Raw genomic sequence first — 23,932 nt, forward strand, 5'->3', positions numbered from 1 at the left:
CCGAGAAAAAAAAGTATTGCATTATAGCCTGTGCAGAATGCTGTGGCCAGTAGATGTGCAGACAGCACGGCATGCATGGGGAGATCGGCAGTTGTGGGGGTTATGGGCAGGTGTTGTAGGAGAAATGCTGAGTACTGGAGAGAAAGTGCCATTCTAAACTGAAGCATACACTCATGTTTTTTTGTAAATCTTAAAAAATGAATTTTAAGGAGGCAGATGACAAAACAAGAGCAAAATAATAATAATAATAATAATAATAATAATAATCCCAGCTTGCTTTGTCACAGACTTCCAAACAACTACTGAGTTTTTGTGTAGGAAGTGGTTCTCATGCTTCTTAAGGACGAAATTACACTCTGTTGTTCTTTTCCAAATAGTGACACCATAACTTACAAAACATAGCAATTCACTTTTTGTGCCTTGATTTGAGGACAGAGAAAATGACTGACAAAACAAAATGCGGCATTTAGCATTAGTGCATACTATTAAACATCTGTGCAAAGAAAATAGAAACTGGGAAAGAATCATTTGTTCAATATGTCAATCAACTAGTTCATTTGCTTGTTATTCATGTACACATCAAGTGATAGGTCAGTGTTAACTTCATCATGCAATCCACTTCAAATGTATATGTTATATTTTTCAGTTTTAATATGGAATAATACAAAATTGTTTAACAAATTAAAATTATTTGCCATATGCCTATAACTGTATATAAGTTATTTTAATTTTATAAAATAAAGTCTAACTTTGGACTGATTCTGAAATTTGTCCGTCCTCTCTGGGTAGACTGAGAAAATTTTGGGTGGCCACTGCCACAACAACAGAGCCTTACATCTGATGCCATGTGCCCACTGATTGCCACAGCAGAGCCTCGTGCCTGATTCTGTCGCCTGGCCTGGCTGTGAAACATCCATCACTATGTGTGCAACAGTCAATGTGTTGGGTGTTCAGGAATGTAAAAATGTACACTTCACAAAATATAATATCCTATGATTATCATATCAATAAGAAGCAACTGGAAACAATCAACTCAAAAAATACCTGTGTGTAACAATTTGTGTGGGGTATGGAACGAGAGCCAACACACAGGCTCAGTTATCGATAAAGCAAGTGGCAGATTTCAGTTCACTGGTAAGATACTATTAAATGCAGCCACTCTACAAATGACACTTCTTACAAAACACTCTTGCCATCTCTCCTAGAATATTGCACAGGTGTGTGGACCCATGCCAACCCCCATCCAACACACAGGCTCAGTTATCGATAAAGCAAGTGGCAGATTTCAGTTCACTGGTAAGATACTATTAAATGCAGCCACTCTACAAATGACACTTCTTACAAAACACTCTTGCCATCTCTCCTAGAATATTGCACAGGTGTTTGGACCCATGCCAAACAATACCAACAGGGGATAAAGAACATATACAAAGAATACTGGATGGTTACAAGTTTGTCTGACCCACAGAAGACTCCTACAGAAATGCTGAAAAGCCTGAAAAATAAGACCAACTATCCTATGAAAGCCTGCTTACAAATTTTAAGTAACCAGAATTAAGTGAAGTATCTAGTGGGACTGTGAAAACAATCAGACTATTTATAATTATAGCACACAGTTCAGCATTTAAGCATTCGTTCTATGTGCACGCAATACGTGAATGGAAAGGGAAGGACCCTAATGAGTGGTACAAGGGAAGGGCTCTTTGTTATGAACTTCACAGTGTCTTGTGGAACATGGATGTAGTTGGAGATACGCAGGGGGATTCAAGAGTTATGTCCCATAGGACAGAGAGGGTGTATCAGAACTCTGACAAACTTTCAGAGACGGCAAATGAAGTGAAATGAAATAAGCATGTGGCTAGAACTTCTAGTCAGGTACACCAGTTGACTGGTGCAAGTCTTTGTAGCTGATGTCACTTTGGTGACTTGGGTGTTGATGAGGATGAAATGATGATGAATATAACACAGCACCCAGTCCCCAAGTGGAGAAAATCTGATTCAACTGGGAATTGAATCCAGGCCCCTTATATGGCATTGCACTGCACTGCCCACTCAGCTATGGGGTCGGACAGACAGGCGGGGAGACAGGACCTAAACAAATACACCTCATCTACTTAACAAGTGCTCATAACTCTTAAGGTATACATTTTAGAGTCCATCTTTACTGGATTTTTTTCTTTGTTTTGGTCCATATTACCACCTCTGAAAGTTTGTCGGTGGTGTTCTCTTTCACCCTATTTGTCCTATGGGACATGACTTTTGAATCATCCTGTAAGAAATTTGGCACTTAATGCAATTACAACAAGTCAGTCTCAGTACTACGAATATTCTTGTTATCTGTCCAAGTTTTCGAGGAATGAAAGAATTACACAGTAATGACAAAAATTAAAACTGTGACGTCTTCGATTTTATTATCTTTGAAATGTACTTTAAGAAAATTCAAGATATTCTTTACTATTTAAATTTGAAATAAAATTTAGAAAACTGTACAAAAGATACAAAAAATAAAGTTGTTACTCAAACCACTGTATTTTAATAGTGACAAAATTTCAATTTCACAGTACTGCAGGAGCTGAAGGCTGATTTATGAACATTGATTGAATTCAACAACGACAATGTGGCTTACTCAGTGACACTGTACTGCAGGATTGATAATAAAAACACGTGTAAGATTACAGCCTCGATGACTATATCAAGTCATGCTTTGCCGAGCTTTCAGATGAGGTGCTTCTTCAGAGCTAACTAGTACAGAAAAATAAATATCAAACACACACACACACACACACACACACACACACACACACACACACCTCCACTTTATCAGTACTGCAGCCCAGTCGAGGTGCAATGTCAGTACATGATGTTTATTGATTGACTGATTGAAACCCATTCATCTTGGATTGTGTCATCACAAATATATGGGGCTGACAAGAAGAAAATATTAAATACAAAATAAAAAAAATTACACAAAGGAAGCACACTCGCAACAACAACATCAACACCATGTTCAGTATTTGCAACAATGAAAGTAAATGTCTAGTCAATGCAGATAACACAAAAATTCTCCACACATTATGCAAAAAATGATAAAATATGCAGTGGATATGTTTCCATACAAAAATACAGACAATATTAACTAATACTTACATAGATTATGACACATAAATATAGACATATTTACTTATTTGGTCCATGCATTTGGTTGTTTATATGCCTGCTGACAATTGAAGTGTATGCTAAGTTGTCATCTTTGCTTCTTCCACTATGTATCATATTCCCCCAAGGACTTTTCATAACTATATTCAAAGATACCTAATCAATTTATGAACATCACTTGCTAAATAAATTTCATTCTGACAGTAACAAATATATTTATTTCATGATAAATAATAAATGATTGCATTATGGGGACACATATTAACTATGTATCACATCGTTATTAATATTTCTGTACACACTGCATTATATACTATGGATCATGATTGGTTCACTAACTTACTCTTATTGTTATTATGGCAAAGTGATTGAACAGACAATCTTTCTTTTAACAAAACCTAATCAGGAACTTAATGTAGTGTTTGCCTTCTGCTGCAGGGAATATACATAAACAAATAAATATTTTGTAAGTATCTCCTTTTGTATCAAATACTCTGAATTGTTTTTATTATTATTATCATTCAAGTACATAGTATGCCCAATTGATATCACAGTCATTGGAGAGGTAGTTTTCTGCACGAATGTTATAAGAATTATTCCTGGCATTTTAATGGATTTGTTTCAAGGTGTACTGAAAAATCTTAATCGCATGGGTACAGTGCCAATCAAATCCAAATACATATGCAAACAATTTTGTGCATGTGGCTTTCTGGAACTGTCTCAGATGACAATTAAAATTAGTGAAATTTAAGTGTGCATCTTTGATGTGCCATAAACATTACATAAATTATAATTTAAGAAATAGAACTACTTGTTAAAAGTTACATTGTGTAAGGCTTTCTTTTTAGTTATTTGCATACAACACATTAAATCACAATTTTTGTCAATTTATTAAACTATTGATCATTTTATCTTTTTATATTTTCCACGAGCATGTACAAAAACATTTAGCACATTGTTTTCTTTTATGTATAAAAGGGTAAAATCAACAAATATAAACAACACGATATTTTGCATATTATAAAGCACAACATTTTATCGATAGAAAAAACTATTATCTGTTCACAAGACAAATCACAAAACATTTACAAATATCTTCTTGCTGTTACATCTACAACTTTGCTCAGGCATGCAGTACTGAATACTTACATGAGCTCCAGAGTGTGTTTACACAATGCTAACAAGTGGATATATGTATCTTTATTATTTACAGCATTAATGAAACAACACTGTACCAATAAAACTGGTGATAGAGTAAACAGAAAAAAGATATTTTTCTATGCTTAAATGGCACTACAATTTAGAATGGGGTGATAGGAACACTGTCTTTTATGAATAAGATAAGGTAACTATAAAGCACATATAATTGAATAAACTCTACAGAGTGTTCCAGAAACTCTAATCTGTCAAATGAAACAACCATTCATGTATAAGACCTTGATAAATTGGCATTAATCTTTTCTAAAGCAAAACAATGTGACACTACAATATTAACATAAAGACAAAATTAAAAAAAAAGACTGTATCACTGATTGTGTTTACTCTCACTTTAGAAAATTGTAGGATAAGTGATAATAGTTTTCCTTGTTTATAAAGAACATACATTGCTTATTTTTAGCTTATATCACTGATAACTTCTGTATTAATTCTGTGTTTTTCATGTCTGGATTATGTAGCTATCTCTCTCTCTCTCTCTCTCTCTCTCTCTCTCTCCCCCCCTCTCCTTTCTCTCTCTCTCTCTCTCTCTCTCACACACACACACGTGCGCGCACTTGCACAGGAGTGTGTTATGCAACCAATACGGGATACATACACCTTTTCAGCATAAAATACACACTGAATCGACAGCCGTCAGAATACGGAGTACCAATAATGATGAAGGAAATGATATTGAAAACTGACAATAAAAATAAAAGGGTGTTTGTATCTTATTTGTGTAAAGGGCTATGACAACCACTATAATTATAATTAGGGAGGCAGGAAGAGCCAAAAATGCAATAATGAATCAAAATAAGAAAATACTGCAGAAACAACATGGTGAACAAACTTGAGCAAATACTTATGAATAATGAGTATGTTACATTTCAAAATGAATTTAAGAAAATGCTGTATACTATGACTATGTCAGAATGGAATAAATCCTTGTGAAAACAGAATCCAGCTCAAGTGCATGGGATGATCACAATGCAAAAAGGATCAGAACTGATGTTTATTCAGAATTGGTACAGAAGAAAATGTATCTTAACTTACAAGTCTTTCACCAGTCTTTATGCTATCATATTTAACTCGTCTAATATTTTGTTATTTCGTTCTCTCTTGAGAAGAGAGTCAGATTCAGTGTGTTTGAACAGCTAAAAATTTTAATTTATTTTCTATTTAAAACATAATCTGTTTTATCAGTTGCAATCCTGTCAACTTTCATCCAAATGATTAGAAAATTTTCACCGTTCTAGTCAAATTTATTTCATTTGGTCCCACTTCATCTTCAGCACACTGAGATAAGCAGTTATTCACCCATATATACATAATGTTCTTGGTTTGTATATGTTGAAAACTTTGTTGCTTGGATTTAGCTATCCAGAAACATGTAAAGGAAACTTTATTTAAAGCTTTTACGTACAGTTCCATGCAACTGAAGTGTTCTTATTTTAGTGAATAACTGATTATTATACAGAAATGATTATTGCAGATGTTGAGCAACTCTTATTATGATCCTGCCTAGCTTTCAGAGACAATACTGGTGAAGGTAACCAGTATTCTACATGCAAATAAGTGAATACAAAAATGAAGAGAAGACAAAAATTAGTGTTTTGTCTTCAGAAAATATGCTACGTATGTACCAATTTGCAAGGCAACGCAACAGTTCAGAATGAAGCACCAAGTGACCCAAAAGTCACACTTTGCTGCTCAGACATTTCAACATAGAGGAGTAGAAAGATTTTTTTAAAGTATAAAAGTCTTGGTTGTGCACTGCAGAAAGTGAAAGAATGTTAAAAAGAACTTTTGCTTACAGCAGTTTTCAAATTTGTAAGTTCTTTCTAAATTTGAACAATTCAGAAGTACATTTTCCCCCTTCCATAACCTTTGTTCATTTAACATTTCTGCAATTGCAAATCTCATTTCACTATTATCACAAGTGTTTGCATGTAGTACGCAAATAATAAATGTAAATACTGCATGACAAAATCACAGTAGAGGCATATAACACACACAGAGTAAGAAAATGACACTTCAAATTAATTAGTAAAAGAAGCACAGTGTAGCAAGGTAGTCTCAGTAACTACTAAAATATTTGTATAATCTAACAATGGAAAACCCAAGATGTTAATAATGATAATATTAAGTAAAGGGCAGATTGCTACTTTCCATGCAACGGAGATGCTGAGTCGCAGGTAGGCACAACAAAAAGACTGTCAAACAAGAAAGCTTTTGTCTGAAAAGGTCTTCACTGGAATTAAACAAACACACACACACACACACACACACACACACACACACACACACACACTCGACCACATCTCTGGTTACCAAGGGGAGACAGTACGGCCTTCCCAGCCAGACACTGTGCTTGTGTGTGTGTGTGTGTGTGTGTGTGTGTGTGTGTGTGTGTGTGTGTGTTTTGTCTAATTCTGATGAAGGCCTTTTCACCTGAAAGTTTACTTGTTTGACAGTCTTTGTTGTGCCTATCTGTGGCTCAGCACCTCCACTACAAGGTGAGTAGCAATCTATCCTTTTCATAATATTATCATATACAATCTGACAATGATAAGGACTAAGCTGTCAAGTACACTAAACCTATATATAAAATTGGTAAATATTCACACTGCTCTGAACCAAATTACACAAGATGAGCCACATTATCACATAGAAAAATGGTCCTAACAACAATGAAATGGCAGAAAATTTCATAGTTTCCTACTATCACGGAGCACTTTCCAATCCTCCTTTTTTGTTGCCATTTCTGATTTTTACATGTTTAATTCATGTTAAAACAGTAAGAATATTGTAAAAGCTGCCCATTTGATAGCATATGATAAATTTCATATGAAATTTGAAACATATTTAAACATATTTACACTCCTCCACACAAGTGAACTTTTATCAAGACAAAGGATCTGTGATATCTAATACAAATTTATGAACACAAAAATACAGCAGTCTTCCTGAGAGTTACTGAAATATCACAATATTCATCAGTTACACAGTAAATACAGATTCAAAACATTCCATCATGAATTCCTATTGGAACAAGCACAGCAAGAAAGAGCAACACATTTCGCAATACCAGACGCCAGTCGGCAGGTACAGCATAGGGTGTCAACACACGGGTCAATACATTCACTTCATGAGCCGCACATACAAAGATAAATGAAGTAATGATTAAATTAAGTACAGGATATCCAGGTAAAAGTACAAGCACACCATGTGTATCTGCTGCCAACCATATATGATACTGGCTAATAAACAGCTCCAAAGAAATACGTCCAAACCAAGCAAACAAACTTGAGTAGCGAGTGCGCAGAGCACCAGATATGTTACGAAGCACTATGTAACTCACAATCTGCAAAAGAAAGGGGAAAATACATGTAAATATTCGACCTTTTGCGCAGAAGGAAGGAGAAGATTCCAATACAGTTTACTATAACTATATTAAGCACTGTTCTCACATATTAATTCCTAAAATGAATACAGAGATCATTCTTTCATTCATTCAATCATTCATTTATTTATTCACTTTGACATTTCTGTCATTGTCGTCATCATCTGCAGTCTGAAAACTGGTTTGATGCAGCTCTCCATGCTGCTCTATTCTGTGCAAGCCTCTTCATCTCCAAATAAATACTTCAACCTACACCCATTTGAACCTGCTTATCATATTCGTCTCTGGGTCTTCCTTTACGATTTCTACCTGCCACACTTCCTTCTAATACCACACTGGAAATTCATCAACACTTTAGGATACAGGCATTCCTTCTTTTAATCAAGTTTAATCCAGCTACATTTCATTACTCCTGTTTTGATTTCATTGATATTAATATTATATACTCATTTCAAGACACTAATTCCTTCTCCAAATTTTTCTTTAGTTTCCTGCAGCGCTTGCTTAATATACAGATTGCGTAACATCAGGGATAGCCTACAGCCCTTGACCTCTCCTGTCTTACCCACTGCTTCCCTTTCATGCCCCTCGATTCTTACAGCTGCCATCTGGTTCCTACCCTTTGTCTTTTATAACTGCTGTCTGGTTTCTGTCTAAGTTGTATGTAACATTTTGCTCCTTGTATAGTATCCCTGCTATTTCAGGATTTCAGAGTGTATTTCAGTCAACACTGTCAGGAGATTTATCTGAATGTACAAAGGCTATAAACATAGGTTACCTTTTCATGCTCCTGTACTTCCCCATAACCAAAACAGACCTTCGCAGAGGTCAGCTTCTACCAGTTTTCCATTTGTATGTAAATAATGTGTGTCAGTATTTTGCAATCATGACTTATTAAAAGGATAGTTCAGTTATATTCACACCTGTCAGTGCCTGCTTTCTTTGGAATTTTGTGGGTATTTCCCATATCTCATACAGCTTTCACACCAGATGTAGTGGTTCTGTCATGAATGGCTCTCGCAAGGGTATCAGTAGTTTTGAGGTTATGTCATCTACTCCAGGAGCCTTGTTTCAACATATGTCTTTCAGTGCTCTCTCTCAGTATACTATTTCCTATCTCATGTTCATCTACTTCCCCTTCCCTTTTTATAATACTGCTTGTAAGTTCATTTCCCTTGTGAAGAACCTCTATATATTCATCCCACCTTTCAGTTTTCCCTTCCTTGCTTGCAAATTTTACTTTTACTCACCATTAGTGTCTACTTATTCATAAATTTTGTTCAATGTTTCTTCTCCTAATTATGATCTGAACTCCTTGCATACACATGGCCAGAAGTGTCTCTCTTTCTTATTCTTCCCTTGTGGTTCCCATTCCATGACCCATCATGGCAGTCTCTCCTCTGACATCCTTTTCATTGTGTATCCATCCACAAGAGTTGTTTTCTCCCTCAAAAGTAATAATAAAACTTGTGACCTCAATTTTCTTCCTGATTACTTTGTTTCTGATCCTTTCCCACCTGGATATCCCTGTAAACCATCTCTGTAAGTCCATTTCAGCTTTTCATTAATTGGAATTTAAATGCCATTCTTACGACCCATATATGAAGCTTATTCAGACAGTAAGGTCCAAATCACAGTAGCTAACCTAATGTCTTGCTAACACTGAAAGGTGCATACACACCAACTCCTGGCATGTCTTGCTTGTCAAACAATGCCATTTACATAGCAGCAATGTGCTGTTTACAATGTCAGTGCAAATGCTTAAAACAACTGATCAGCTTGCTGAGGGTGAAAAATGCTCTCAAAGATTCAGTGGAAATTCATCAACAGCCAAGTTAGGTGTATGACTGCAATACGATGAATGACTATAAAATGCGTAAGTGGGTGAGAGGTTCCAAGGACAGATGGGAAAATGTCCATGATAGCCCACGATCAGGCCAACCATCAGGTCTTTTGGATGGGGACAGACTGCCCATCCACCATTTTGTCCCGACTTTGCACCGAGTGATTTTCACTTGTTCCACAATGTAAAGGAGTTTCTTAGTGGCAAGCACTTCACAACAGATTGTAAGGTGAAAGAAGCAGTTAATGACTGTTTATCCTCACAGGTGGAAGCCGTCTATGACTCAGGGGTACAAAAGCTTGTGGAAACAAATAAAAATAGAGAAATGTGGAAGGAATTAAATAGAACCAATTTTTTGAAAAACTGTATAATGCTTTATGCTTTATAAGAAATCTGACCTTACTTTACAAATAACCCTCATAACATAATGCGTCTGATAATTGTTTTGAAGATTATTTTCTTTTGATCCCTTCCTAATTTGTTGATCCCACAAAACAACATTTAATTTTCCAATAGTGAGCTTTCCCGCATTTACCTTAATTTCCTCAAATTATATACCACCTTGTGCCAGTTTTACTCCTAGATACTTTTACTCTTCCACACATGTAATTGTTCCAATGCCTTCTTCCAGTGTCAAATCTTGATTTGTTCCTCCTATTACCATGTATTTTCTTTTATTCTTGTTGACTTGAAGGCCCCATTTTTTTATATTCCCCTATTAATTTTCTGGTGATATACTCAATGTCTTCTTCATTTTGTGCCCAAATTAGTTTGTCATCAGCAAACTGTAGTGATTAAATAATAATTTCATTTCTTGGAATTCCAATACTCTTATTTTTTCTTCCAATTTTCGTACACTACCTCTGTATATATAATGTAACGCTTTTATAGCTTTATATCCAGATTACAGAAAGTTTTGTACATTTATTCATTCTGCAGAGTTTTCATATCAATTCTGAATTGCTTTAATTAGGACAGGATTCATATGAGATGATTTTTGAGCCTTCCACAAATCACATGAAAGTATTTTATCATCAGCTTGTTATGTGTCTACATATACTAACTGAAGGAGCTAATCTTGAGTATTTTGCTTTTCAAGTATTTGTTTACAACAAAATATGTGATCTATCATTTATCTTTCTGTTCTGAAGTCAGCTGTTCCCTGCTCTCCATTTCCACAAATTCTTCCTCTAAAAAAATGTTAAATAATCCTCCTACAAAACTTGCTAAATATATTAGTCACAGTTATTCCTCTACAGTTCTTACATTCATCTTTCCTTTCTTATGAATTGATGAGATAAATCCTACTTCTCAGTCTTCTGGGATAGCCTTGCCATTTAAAAATTTTTCAAAAAGGTTACTCAAATGTTCACAAACTGTATCTGTACCATATTTCGATAGTTCAGTTGGTGTTCCTCCAATTCCTGTAGCAGTTCCAGTCTTTAATGTTTTAACTAAATCTTTTACTATTTCTATACCCACAGTAAAGCCTTCATTACTTTCTGTTATATCAGTTTCACTATTAACTGTACCCAAAAATTCTTTCCTATTTTCTGTCAACAATTTTTTAAAATATTTTTCCCAAGACTGAATACTAATACATTGTATTGCTCTGTTTCTTTAGAAATTTTCCTCAATATTTTCAATATCCTTCATGCTACTGAGCTGCTTTTTCACAAGTTTTACTTTTTGCTTCCATCACCATTTTTCTAATTTTTGACTATTGCTCTTTTTATTCCATCTTGTCCTGATCATTTAGAATATTCAGCTCCTTCTTAATTTGTATCTCTTTTTCTATATATGAATCAAAATACAATGACTTTTCCCCCACAAAATTAACTGCTTTGCCTAGAACTTCTTTAGCCACCCCGTATACAGTACTAACAATATATTCATGCTGTATTAACTTACATAAAGTATAAAAGTAACAACAAATTACAACTGGTGAAAATCTACCTACAATTATTATTGATTATGTCTAGATGGAAATATATACATTTTGCAAAAAAGCAGTTTTTTGAGGAAAAACCCCCCTTTCACTTACATTACTCAGCTGTGTTTTTATCTTATAGTGCATACTAAGCATTTATGTATTTTTACTGATTTCAGAGGACACTATTAACTTTCTACATACTCCTAAATCTTAAAGTTGGTAATACTGTAGGTACATTAATGTTACATCCCCAAGTCCAAATATTCTGATAAATTATAGAAAGAGTGAACGATAAGTTACTCTTTTACATTGCTCAGCATATCTGGAGTTTTCCAATCCCGTGCTTGATTCAATGATAATTGCAGACATGGAGCTAAGCAAAGACCCTGGGAGGATGCAAGCAATGAAAACTGACTAAACTCAGCTACTAATAGTTTGATGAGTGATAAAGTTCAAGAAGAGTGATAAACATGTGGCATGTGCATTAACTATTAAGTTTGGGATGTGATCCAATCTGGGACTTGACAATTAGGGTCAATATCATCACGAAATAGTGATGATGACAGAAAAACAGTACGAACATCTAGGAAAGGTAACAACACTGCCAGATGATGTAAACAATGGGGAGATCCAGAACCAGAAGGTAGCAGTAATAAAAAATGAAGGATTTCATGATGAGCAGAATGAACTAATCTTTGAAGAGGAGAAAACTGCGGAAAAGAAGTCCTCGCCCTTGTTATTCACACATAAGTATGTGGAGAAAATGCGAATATTCTTAGCAATTCTGGGAGCAATGTGCATGTCGTGTAGTAAACATTTTATGATAAAGTTTTGAAAATAGATGTAGATATTCCAGAACCTTCTGAGTGGATTTAAAGTTGTGGAAACTATGGGGATGCATAGCAAACCCATAAAGGAGCAGGCATTACTGAAACTGAGAAGGCTAATGCTTATATATAATGTGGATGCAACTGCCGTTCCATAACTCTGTGAAGCTGTAATTATATGTGCTGATTGACTATCAGAATATGGGTATGTTTGAATTTTGATTATGCAGTTATGGAAGTAAATCAAGGATAAAACAGGAAAGTGATTTCATTCTGCAGGAAAGCCATTGCTTTGAGATATCCTAAATTTGTGAAAGTATGTGAAGTACGGCTACAGGCTCTGCAGTTTGTTGGAGAGAAAGACCAAAATATGTTGCAAGCATACAACACAGAAAATAATGATCCAGGAGAAGAAATTCTACAAAGCATAAACAATGAAATTGTTAATTAGATTGCTAGTATAGAGGGAGTAGAGTACGAGATCAAAGATAAGCTTTCCAATCTGCTATTTACATACAAAGATTTGTTTCAAAAATGACAGGGAAGGTTAAATATAAAAACTTATTAGCCATTCTCATGCAATCTAATTCCTGAGGAAAAGAAGACAGCAGCAGAGAATAAATTACAGATGTTGGCATCTGGGACAAGAGACAGAAGTCGTAGCCAATATTCTAGTCCACTCTGTGTTGTAAATAAAAAGTGTGGTGACTATACAAGTGGATACTATACAAGTAATCAAATTATCTGAAGCACACAGGGGGCCAACTTGAGCCTACAAAACACTGATACAGGAATCTGAGGGAACAAAGATATTCAGCATTCTGGACATGATTGCCAATTACCACCAGATATAACTGGATGAGGAAACTTTTCAGTATACAAGGTTTGTATGTGATACAGATGCTACCAATATCAGAGATTTCCGTTTGGTCTGAAGATCCCCACATCAGCTTTTAAAAATTTTGGACAGAGTGCTATGACAGGAAACAGTAAAATTATGTTGTATGTGGACGACATTTTGCCATTACTTTTACTTTATAGTGCATAGAGTAACAACTGCTTTTGATTCTAATAAAAGATGATTTTATTTAACACACAACTGGTTTCAGGCTTGTGCCTATCTTCAGGCGGTTTACATACCGTACATCTCTGTTTAAATGAAAAACAAATTATGTCGAGATGACTAAATAGGTGTTTCTGAAACAGCTGGAAGTGGCTAAGCAACATGTGTTGCAAAATATTAATAGTACTTATATAAATGTGGTGTATGTATATCATTTTCACATTAAATTTATCACACTTAGTATCGCAAGTGAAGATATTCTTGATAATGCTGCTGAAGTAGTGCAAGCCTTAAATTTGGTAAAAGAAAAAAAAAAAAAAAAAATTATGCTACCTGTGATTACACTCGATGGCATACATTGACTGGTTAAAAGTATCCAGATACCTCTGTGTAAAGTGGAATTGACCACTAGATGTCATGAGAGCCAGATCTGCCACTATAAAAGGAGATGGGAGCATTGTGTTATTAGCAGAGGAGCACTAACAGCAGAATGCGTCAGTCAGGAGAACTCTGTGACTCTGCTGTATTCAGCAGAAGAAATCACTCATGAGTCCAAAGTGCTAACAGCAGTCCAGCTACCACAATGATTGTGCATACGGCATTTTTAAAAATGGGGTAAAATAGGCAAACAGCTCTTCATAAGCCACATATTTCTGTAGGCAATGCTAAGTGACACTTGCGATGCTGTAAAGCACAACTGCACTGGACAATGGATGACTGGAAATGAGTGATTTGGAGTAATAGATCAAGCTATAACCTGTGGTAATCCAATGGAAGGGTTTGGGTTTGGCAAATACCAAAGTACGGGAGGAGGTGGTCTTATGGTATGGGGGTGTTATTTGTGTTTAGGGTGTAGTCCCTTATTGCATTTAAGAAAACACTAAATGCAGAAGGATATGAACACTTTTTACAGCATTGGATACTGTGTATGGTAGAGAAACAGTTCAGAGATGATGATGATGATGTTTGATTGTATCAGCATGAAAAGCAGCATCTTTGAGCAATGGTTTGAGGACAATAACATTTCTGAAATGGACTGGCTTGCCTAGGGCCCCAACCTGAACCTAATGGAACACCTTTTGGATGTACTAGAATATTGGGTTTACTCTACACTCTAGTGTCCAACATCACTACCTTCTCTGGTTTCAGCTCTTGAGGAAGAATGTGTTGCAATTTTTCCTCAGATATTCAGACAGCTTACTGAGTGTCCCTGATATTCAGGCAGCTTACTGAGCGTACCCAGCAGAGTTCAAGCCGCCATAAAGGCAAAGGATCCACCAACAGGTGTCTAGCTACTTTTAATCAAATGGTGTATAACACAACCCAGCGATCATGGCAGTTATGAGATTTCTTGACACCCACTAACAGGAAATAGCTGAACGCATTTTTTTGGCTTATGGGATACTGCAGATGCTTGAATGGTTGTGTGTTGCACAGTCTATTGAAGAAGAACTGGGTTTGTGCTGAGGAAGAGAAGAGGACAACTTATTATTTGTTGACAAAAAGGTGTTATGCTACCAAATGAACATGTAATGTGAGAGCTGTAAACCTTTGTATTCCTGAACTTGTTAGATTGTTGCATAATGGTACACCCACTACAGTACTGAACAAAATAAATGCCTTGGAAAGTTTTGCCAGGAATGCCTCTTTAATAACACTATGAAGCAAAGAGTTAAAGCACCAAAAAACTTGTGATCCACGCCAAAAAAAGAGGAAGAGACAAGATTTTCATACACCTGGTGCTGACAGAAGCTGAAACAGGGGTTGGCCCATGGCACCAATACCTCAGTCTATTGGAGGTGCTATACGAATATTAGTTATTTTGGAGTTGGAGTTATTTGCTAAATGTATAAGACAGCACCCTTTGCAGAAAGCTAGTGGCACAGTTTTTGGAGCCAAGTTGAAGAATGATTATTTCCTGTACGTATGCCTACTCAAAGATTATCAGTGACAACAGGAGTCAATTAACTGGGGAAACAGCTGACTGTAGTATCCAGGGGACTGATACACTTTTCAGAGTGTATTGCCAAGGAAAAGATGGAAATGATGGCAGTACACAAACAGTTTGAAATGAGCTTGCTGCCCCACCCATCAGAACCTTCTGATCAGCAGAGTAATACTGCCACCCTGTCAGCATACACCTTGCGGAAAAAATGCAAATAGACAAGTAACATATGTTTTGTGTTGTTTTTTCTGTCTCAGGAGAATGTAAAACAACATGAGGTGAAGTGCCTGTATTTTCAGTGCAATGAGATGATGTGTTGCTAACACCTTTTTCTTTACATACGTAAAAATGAAATTATCATTTGGAAAATCCAGGATGGAATGAACATTTTCATAATACTGTTACAAATGATCATATGGCATTGTTGGCTAGGACATCCAGACTATGTCTGTTTGATGCATTTCCAGCAGACAGTATGAGGAATAAAAAAGATTCATACTTATGATTGTTTTTTTTTCCTCTTCAATTAAGAATAAATATTTTTTTCAGTGATAACACTTCCTCAAATGTGATCCTATTTCCATCATCATTCCTATCCCATTCTACCTCGAAATCTGAAACATTACTGATCGCATTTTCACCTACATTGAGCAACTCTTCAAAATATTCCCTCCATCTGCCCAAGGCATCCACAGGATTCACCAGCAGTTTTCCTGACCTGTCCAAAATACTTGTCATTTCCTTCTTACCTCCCTTTCGAAGACTGCTAATTACACTCCAGAATGGTTTTCCAGCAGCTTGACCCATAGTCTCCAACCTGTTTGCAAAGTCTTCCCACGATTTCTTCTTGCATGCTGCAATTATCTGTTTGGCTTTGTTTCTTTCTTCAACATAACTTTCTCTGTCTACCTGGGTTCTGGTATGTAGCCATTTTTGATACGCCTTCTTTTTCCTTTTACAGGCTGCCTTGACTGTATCATTCCACCAAGCTGTTTGCTTCATCCTACTTTTACACACTACTGTTCCAAGACATTCTTTAGCCACTTCTAGTACTGTGTCCCTGTACCCTGTCCATTCCTTTTCCAATGACTGTAATTGACTACATTCAACTAACTGGTACCTTTCTGAGATCGCTGTTATGTACTTGTGCCTGATTTCCTTATCCTGAAGTTTCTCCACTCTTATCCTCCTACATATGGACCTGACCTCCTGCACTTTCGGCCTCACAATCCCAATTTCACTGCAGATTAAATAATGATCAGTGTCATCAAAGAATCCCCTGAATACACGTGTGTCCCTCACAGCCTTCCTGAATTCCTGATCTGTTATTATATAGTCAATGACAGATCTGGTTCCCCTGCCTTCCCAAGTATACCGGTGAATGTTCTTATGTTTAAAAAAGCCCATACTGGCACAAATCCAAGAGTTGTTTCCCATTCCTGTTGGCCTCCATATCCTCTCCAAATTTATCCATAACCTTTTCATACCCTTCTGTTCGATTTCCAATCCTGGCGTTAAAATCACCCATGAGCAGAACACTGTCCTTGTCCTTTACTCTAACAATTACATCACTGAGTGTCTCATAAAAACTATCCATCTTATCTTGATCTGTCCCTTCACAATGCAAATATACTGACACAATCCTAATTTTCTTGCTAGACACTGTCAAATCTATCCACATCAGTCGTTCGTTTACATACCTTATTGCAACTATGCTGGGTTCCATTTCTTTCCTGATGTAAAGCCCTACACCCCATTGTGCTATTCCTGCTTTGACTCCTGACAGGTAGACCTTATATTCTCCCACTTCCTCTTTTTTCTCACCCCTTACCCGAATGTCACTAACAGCTAAAACGTCTAGCCCCATCTTACTTGCAGCCTCTGCCAGCTCTACCTTCTTCCCAGAGTAGCCCCCATTGATATTAATAGCTCCCCATCTCATTACCATTTGTTATGTTTGTTCTACAAGATTATGGAATAGGAGGCAAACTTTTGCAAGCAATTAAAGGTCTTTACATGGATAGTCAGGCAGCAGTTAGAGTTGACGGTAAATTGAGTTCATGGTTCAGAGTAGTTTCAGGGGTAAGACAAGGCTGCAACCTGTCTCCACTGTTGTTCATATTATTTATGGATCATATGTTGAAAACAATAGACTGGCGGGGTGAGATTAAGATATGTGAACACAAAATAAGCAGTCTTGCATATGCGGATGACTTAGTTGTGATGGCAGATTTGATTGAAAATTTGCAAAGTAATATTTCAGAGCTAGATCAGAAATGTAAGGACTATGGTATGAAGATTAGCATCTCCAAAACGAAAGTAATGTCAGTGGGAAAGAAATATAAACGGATTGAGTGCCAAATAGGAGGAACAAAGTTAGAACAGGTGGATGGTTTCAAGTACTTAGGATGCATATTCTCACGGGATGGCAACATAGTGAAAGAACTGGAAGCGAGGTGTAGCAAAGCTAATGCAGTGAGCGCTCAGCTACGATCTACTCTCTTCTGCAAGAAGGAAGTCAGTACCAAGGCTAAGTTATCTGTGCACCTTTCAATCTTTCGACCAACTTTGTTGTATGGGAGCGAAAGCTGGGTGGATTCAGGTTACCTTATCAACAAGGTTGAGGTTACGGATATGAAAGTAGCTAGGATGATTGCAGGTACTAGTAGATGGGAACAATGGCAGGAGGGTGTCCACAATGAGGAAATCAAAGAAAAACTGGGAATGAACTCTATAGATGTAGCAGTCAGGGCAAACAGGCTTAGATGGTGGGGTCATGTTACATGCATGGGAGAAGCAAGGTTACCCAAGAGACTCATGGATTCAGCAGTAGAGGGTAGGAGGAGTCGGGGCAGACCGAGGAGAAGGTACCTGGATTTGGTTAAGAAGTAATAGGTTTAACATCAGAAGAGGCACCAATGTTAGCACTGAATAGGGGATCATGGAGGAACTGTATAAGGGGGGCTATGCTCCAGACTGAACACTGAAAGGCATAATCAGTCTTAAATGATGATGATGATGATGATGATGATGATGATGATGTGATAACATAAAAGGTGATAATTTAAAAGAGCTATTGTCTCCACAAAGACAATCGTGTGCATAATTAAGCTCTGAAAATGCAGTAAAGTATGATATTTCCATGTTTCCAGCTTTTTGTTTTAAAAGGACATATTGAAGCTAAATTTTCATGAACATCAAATCTGAAGACATGAAGCAAAACATACAGTTTCTCTACATAATCCATGATTGAGAAATTTTAGCAGATAGATTTCAGATGTGATTGTTCTTGCCCAGGTTTTGGTTTCTATTAATGAAATTTCATTGATGCACAAGTGAAAACTAATTTACTATGTACACATTTTTGTTTGTTTTAGTTCTTTCAATATTTTTCACTTTCTTGATGTTCAGGAGTTACGTTGAAAGCATTATAAACATTCTGATCACTATGAGTTGTAAGTACAGAATGCATATAATTTCCTATTAAGTGATTTATATAAACTGTATTCCTATTTTTTGTTGTATGACAAGTTGTATCTGGTGTGTGTGTGTGTGTGTGTGTGTGTGTGTGTGTGTGTGTGTGTGTGTGTGTGTAAACTGAGGCACTCCCCTCCACTCCCCCCCCCCCCTCCCCCCAAAGCAAATTGAAATTTAATTCTACTGCCACCAATGTACATTCAGGTAAGGACTACAAAAATAAGAGGCAAGAAATTAGGACTCATACAGATGCATATAGACAGTCATTTCTCTCACCCTCTATTTCTGAGTGGAACAGGAAATGAGATCACTAGTAGTGACACACAAACCCTCCACCGTGTACCATATGGTGGCTTGCAGAGTAGGTACGTAAATGTAGATGTAAACCCATGAGTGAGATGGGTTTTGCATTTTTATTCTCCTGCTTATTTTGTCAAACTCTGCCAAAATGGGGAGGGTGGGGATGTAAGTATAGCACTATGAAATGCACAATCTACCTCATCATTTTATGAACATCAATTAACCATAGTTTCCTATTGCAGGAAGCAAGCACAGGTTGGTTACAGGCACAGGGCGAGAACAAATCACCCCCTATAATTTACATACCTAATTGCCGCATTTTAACTGTAAAGAGAGATAAGGCAGTGTTTCAAACACAGCCATCCTGTACAGAATAAGGCTCTGACCCACTATATGAACTTTCAACTAGCTATGCCTTAATACTATAGCCTTCTGCCAAGCCACAGTGGGAAGCTCAAACACTTGAAGTAATCCCACAGCTGGAAGTGCACATTTATACTGGCTTGAATCACAGGCATAAATCCTAACATACTGTATTTACTCGAATCTAAGCCGCACTCGAATCTAAGCTGCACCTGAAAAATGAGACTCGAAATCAAGGAAAAACAAATTTCCCAAATCTAAGCCGCACCTGAAATTTGAGACTCGAAATTCAAGGGGAGAGAAAACAAAACAAAACAAAGTTGGTCCATTGTAATATGAGACACAATTTCGGTCGAATGAATGACAATACAGCTACAGTAGTTTGGTTCGAGACGTAAGCTTAGCAGGTAGCCATTGCTGTGTGTCAGGCGCTACGTCCGTATTTATATGGGTGCCCTTCCTTTTTCACGTGCTTCGTCTGGTTTGAATTGATTGCTTATTTTTCTTTGATCTGATACTGATCTGTTCTCTTTGTTATAAGTTTTTACGTCACTCCAAGCAGAAGATGCATTACTGTACTGTGTCATGCACTGTTTGTCACATTCTGATAATGAGTGTTTACGGCCTGTTGCCGCTCGAGGCATGGCTTGCTTTTGTGAGTGCTACCGCCGCTTTAAAAAAAAGCAGAGAGAGAGAGAGAGAGGAATCGTCTCATTAGCGAAACAATGGCAAGAGACTGTTATTTGTTGTTACTTACACTGCTGCTTTCTTTGATAATGATCAACAAGAACCAAATAATAGACTGCGTATGATAGAAGATGTTCTGAACGAGAGTTAAGCGAAAATTTTTCTCCGGCTGAAAATCTTTGCAGACGCCTCTTTAGTATATTACATTCTGCACAGAAATTAGAGTCATCTTAGATTTAAAAATCTAGTCAATTGCCGTGCTTCATTTCTGACTGTATCACTATTACGCATAAGAATAGTAAGAATATAAACATGACATGATATGTCTTCCGCGTTTGCTGTTGTCTCACTCTAGTTTCTTAGTTTATTAGGCAGACAGAATTTAAATGAGATACCAGCAAAAACGAAAGAATATGTGACAAAATGTTTATATTCGTATTATTCTTATGGTGAAGAGAATACTGCATGTGATTCACAATTCATGAAAGTTCCTATTAGCAACCATCTCTTCTCACAGGTAGGAAAAAATTCAGAACGCAGAGTTGGCCATATTGACAAACATCCCTAACAGTCTTGCCAGTCGAATTTTCGTAGTACATGAAACGCTGCAACATTCTAAGATGAACAATACGGAATTTGTATTTACTTCGATGGATAGTGTATGAAAATGCAGTGATCGAAGCTCGGGGCGGAGGAAAAAAAGCTCTTCTTCCACCTTTTTTTAAAATTTATTTACTGACGCAGTGGTTTTGGTGCCAGTATTTATCTTTGTGCCTGCAAAGCATGCCTGTGTAGCGCTACATATATTCGACGGCAGAAGTTAGTTGTGGTGGCACCTACCAACATTTTTCAGAACTTCCGCTTACTTTGCACTCGATTCTAAGCCACAGGTGGTTTTTTGGATTACAAAAACCAGAAAAAAAGTGCGGCTTAGATTAAAGTAAATACGATATTTATTTACCATGTTCTGTTGAAACATGTGAGCCAAAGCTACCTATCAATAGAATGCTGATTAGAAAAATGAACAAACAATTAATAAAACAAAAAAGAAGAGATCATGAATAAATAACATATTACAGGGAAATGTTCTCAACCACTGCAACTCCTGTAGGACACTTCCTGAATAATCTTGTGTTGGTGCCTGAAGCAAGGCTCTCGTATCGTGGAACACCTTTCTCATGTGAGTGTGTGTGCTTTTTATGCCTCCAATATTCTGATAATACTGTTTGATTCTTGCTTTCCATAAAAGATTTAGTTTTGATTTCCAGTGCTACAGAGTGGGAAAAATAAAACTGGTCCGGAAGATATTTATAAAACTGACACGTAATTTATTGTTGTTATTGAACAGGAGAAATCCTCACCACAAAAACACTGGTAACTGTGACTTTGATGCACCAATTAGTTGCTGTCAAATAACTGAACATGCTCTGTCCCAAGTACTTTGCTGTGTCATTATATTTGACTAAGTGATTGGAGCAGATGCATTTAGTGATCAGTTGAACACAACACAAAATGGAGGTCACGATAAAATGGTATGCATTCCTTGTCTCATGTTATGCAAAGCACAATTCACAGAAAACCTGTACAGAACAGTTTGCACAAGAGTTAAAGGCTTTAAGTGTTTTGCAACAACTCCAGCAAGGTCAGTAATGGAAAACATAGTGGCAAAAATGGCATGAATTAGGTTCTGTAGTGAATAAAAAGTGTAACTACCCAAAGAAGAAATTGAACACCAGAAAGCATTGCTTGAGTGAAAGAAAGCCTGGAACAAAATCTGATGAAGTCTCATTGGCATTCATCTGTGCAAGTGTGAATCAAGAGATTGCCGTTTTGAATTAACATAAAAAATTACCCGCATCTGAATCCTTACAAATTTAGCGTTGTGCATGACAAAGTATCCAGATGAACTTTTGCATGTTGAGTTCTGCTGGTGGATTCTGAGTGAACTGGAATCTTGACCTTTGGCTCTTCAGTATTCCATTTCTTAGAAGAGACCAGTTTCAGAGCACAGAACATTCATCACATAATATGAATTACTCTAACGATATTTTCAGCAATATGGAGCAACAGCACATACAGCTTCAGCTAAGTTGTCCTGAGTGCATGAAGTGTTTGGTGAAGGGAAGACAATCAGTAGAGAAAGTGCAATCTCCTGACCATCTCAGTCAGCTGCTCTCTTTCCCTTGTGACTGTTACTTGTGGAAAAACTTAAAGGGTCAGTGGTACTCGAGTAATCCTCACACGTTGGAAGAGCTACAGATGAACACTGAAAATACTGTAATTGCTATTCCTCAGGCAGAGCTATTACACGTGTCTCACAGTCTGATAAATTGAACACAGTGCTGCACTGACATCAATTGTGGCTATTTATAGCATTTTCTGTGACGTTCATTAACAAGGATCAATCCAACATCAATCTTATTATAAATATTTTCTGATCTAGTTTTGTTTTGCCCACACTATATATATTTAAATTAGTTCCATGGACTGTTATACTGATGAAATTTTCACTCCAACTTTCGTTTATCTTTGAAAACTTACTAAGCCAAACTGTTCACATAATTGTCTTTAATGGCATGACAGAAGAACATCACTCCTTCACAGTTAGTTGCAGGTTTCTTCACTCAACTATTTATTTTCCACCCCCTGCCCCCTCCCCTAGCCACCCACAATCTGTATCTGCAAACATCACATATATATTTTGCCATTACATTCTGTCTTCAATTAATACATTCAGTGTCAAGTGCTTTTTCAAATGCAGAAATATACATAGCTATATAACAGTATGACATAAATACAAACATTTCTGTTTGAGGAATTCAGTTTTTAACTATACACAAATTTTCTATACACGAATTTTCTATAATAATAGATTTCTTTAAGTTTGCAAACATTAATGAAAATGTAATACTTTTCAATAAACTATACAAGTTATTATATTTGTAAGTTAGATTAGAGGCAATAATTTGAAAGTTACTGAAGAAGTAGAATATGATACATGAAAAATAATATACAAAATTTAAGTTTTCTTACGGGCACAAACACTGTGTAGGAATGTATTTCATTGCATTCTTGCTTGTTTCGACACAAAAATGAGAAACAAGCATAACTTCCAAGTCCAATTACAGCACCAAGAGTTGCTGAAAGAGATATTCCCCGAGAGAAGAGATTGCTGTGATTGTTGTCATCCAACAAATTGTATCGTTGTGACAGCATATACGCTGCAGCAAATACCATTCCATATGATATGCTGTAAAGTATTGTAAAACAAATTACTCTTACTCTTTATTGTATTCATCTCATTAAAGTATGAAACATGTGAAGTGTAAGTAAATAAATATTAATACAAATCTTATTCAGTTAGAGAAGAAAACAATGGGGGGAAAAAAGCCCTACTTAATGATTCAACTTTTAGTCACACTGGAAAAAGGAAAAATAAGAGATAGATGTACCACTGCTAGACAGAATGAGTAATCATTGTGAACTCCATATCAGAACATAGACAAGTTGCAGCAAACCGCAATCTTATTCTAAATGTCTAAAATTTGAATACATTACAAATTAAGTAATTTATTTCACATTACAAGGAAATTAAGGATTAATCTCCTATTATTCGTGAGATCACTGGAGGTGAAGCAGGAACCTGGATTGAGGAAGGAAATTGGTTATATCTTTTTCAAGGTAACCATCCCAAAATTGCCTTAAGTAATTCAGGACTGTGAAAATGTTCCCGAATGC

General features: G+C 36.5%; 1 protein-coding gene across 1 annotated transcript in view; it reads right to left on the bottom strand.

Moving 5' to 3' along the window:
• Positions 1 to 1,261: 1,261 nt before the first annotated feature.
• Positions 1,262 to 23,932, bottom strand: part of LOC126175350 (N-acetylneuraminate 9-O-acetyltransferase) — a 269,896-nt gene continuing 247,225 nt past the window's right edge. The window contains exons 13-14 of the mRNA XM_049922083.1: positions 23,228 to 23,444; positions 1,262 to 7,717 (exon numbers count right to left, since the gene is read on the bottom strand). Of these exons, the coding sequence (XP_049778040.1) occupies positions 7,373 to 7,717; positions 23,228 to 23,444 (562 nt within the window). The 3' untranslated portion in view covers positions 1,262 to 7,372. The remainder of the gene's footprint in view (positions 7,718 to 23,227; positions 23,445 to 23,932) is intronic.

Source organism: Schistocerca cancellata, chromosome 3, assembly GCF_023864275.1.
Source record: "Schistocerca cancellata isolate TAMUIC-IGC-003103 chromosome 3, iqSchCanc2.1, whole genome shotgun sequence".
Classification (NCBI taxonomy): domain Eukaryota; kingdom Metazoa; phylum Arthropoda; class Insecta; order Orthoptera; family Acrididae; genus Schistocerca; species Schistocerca cancellata.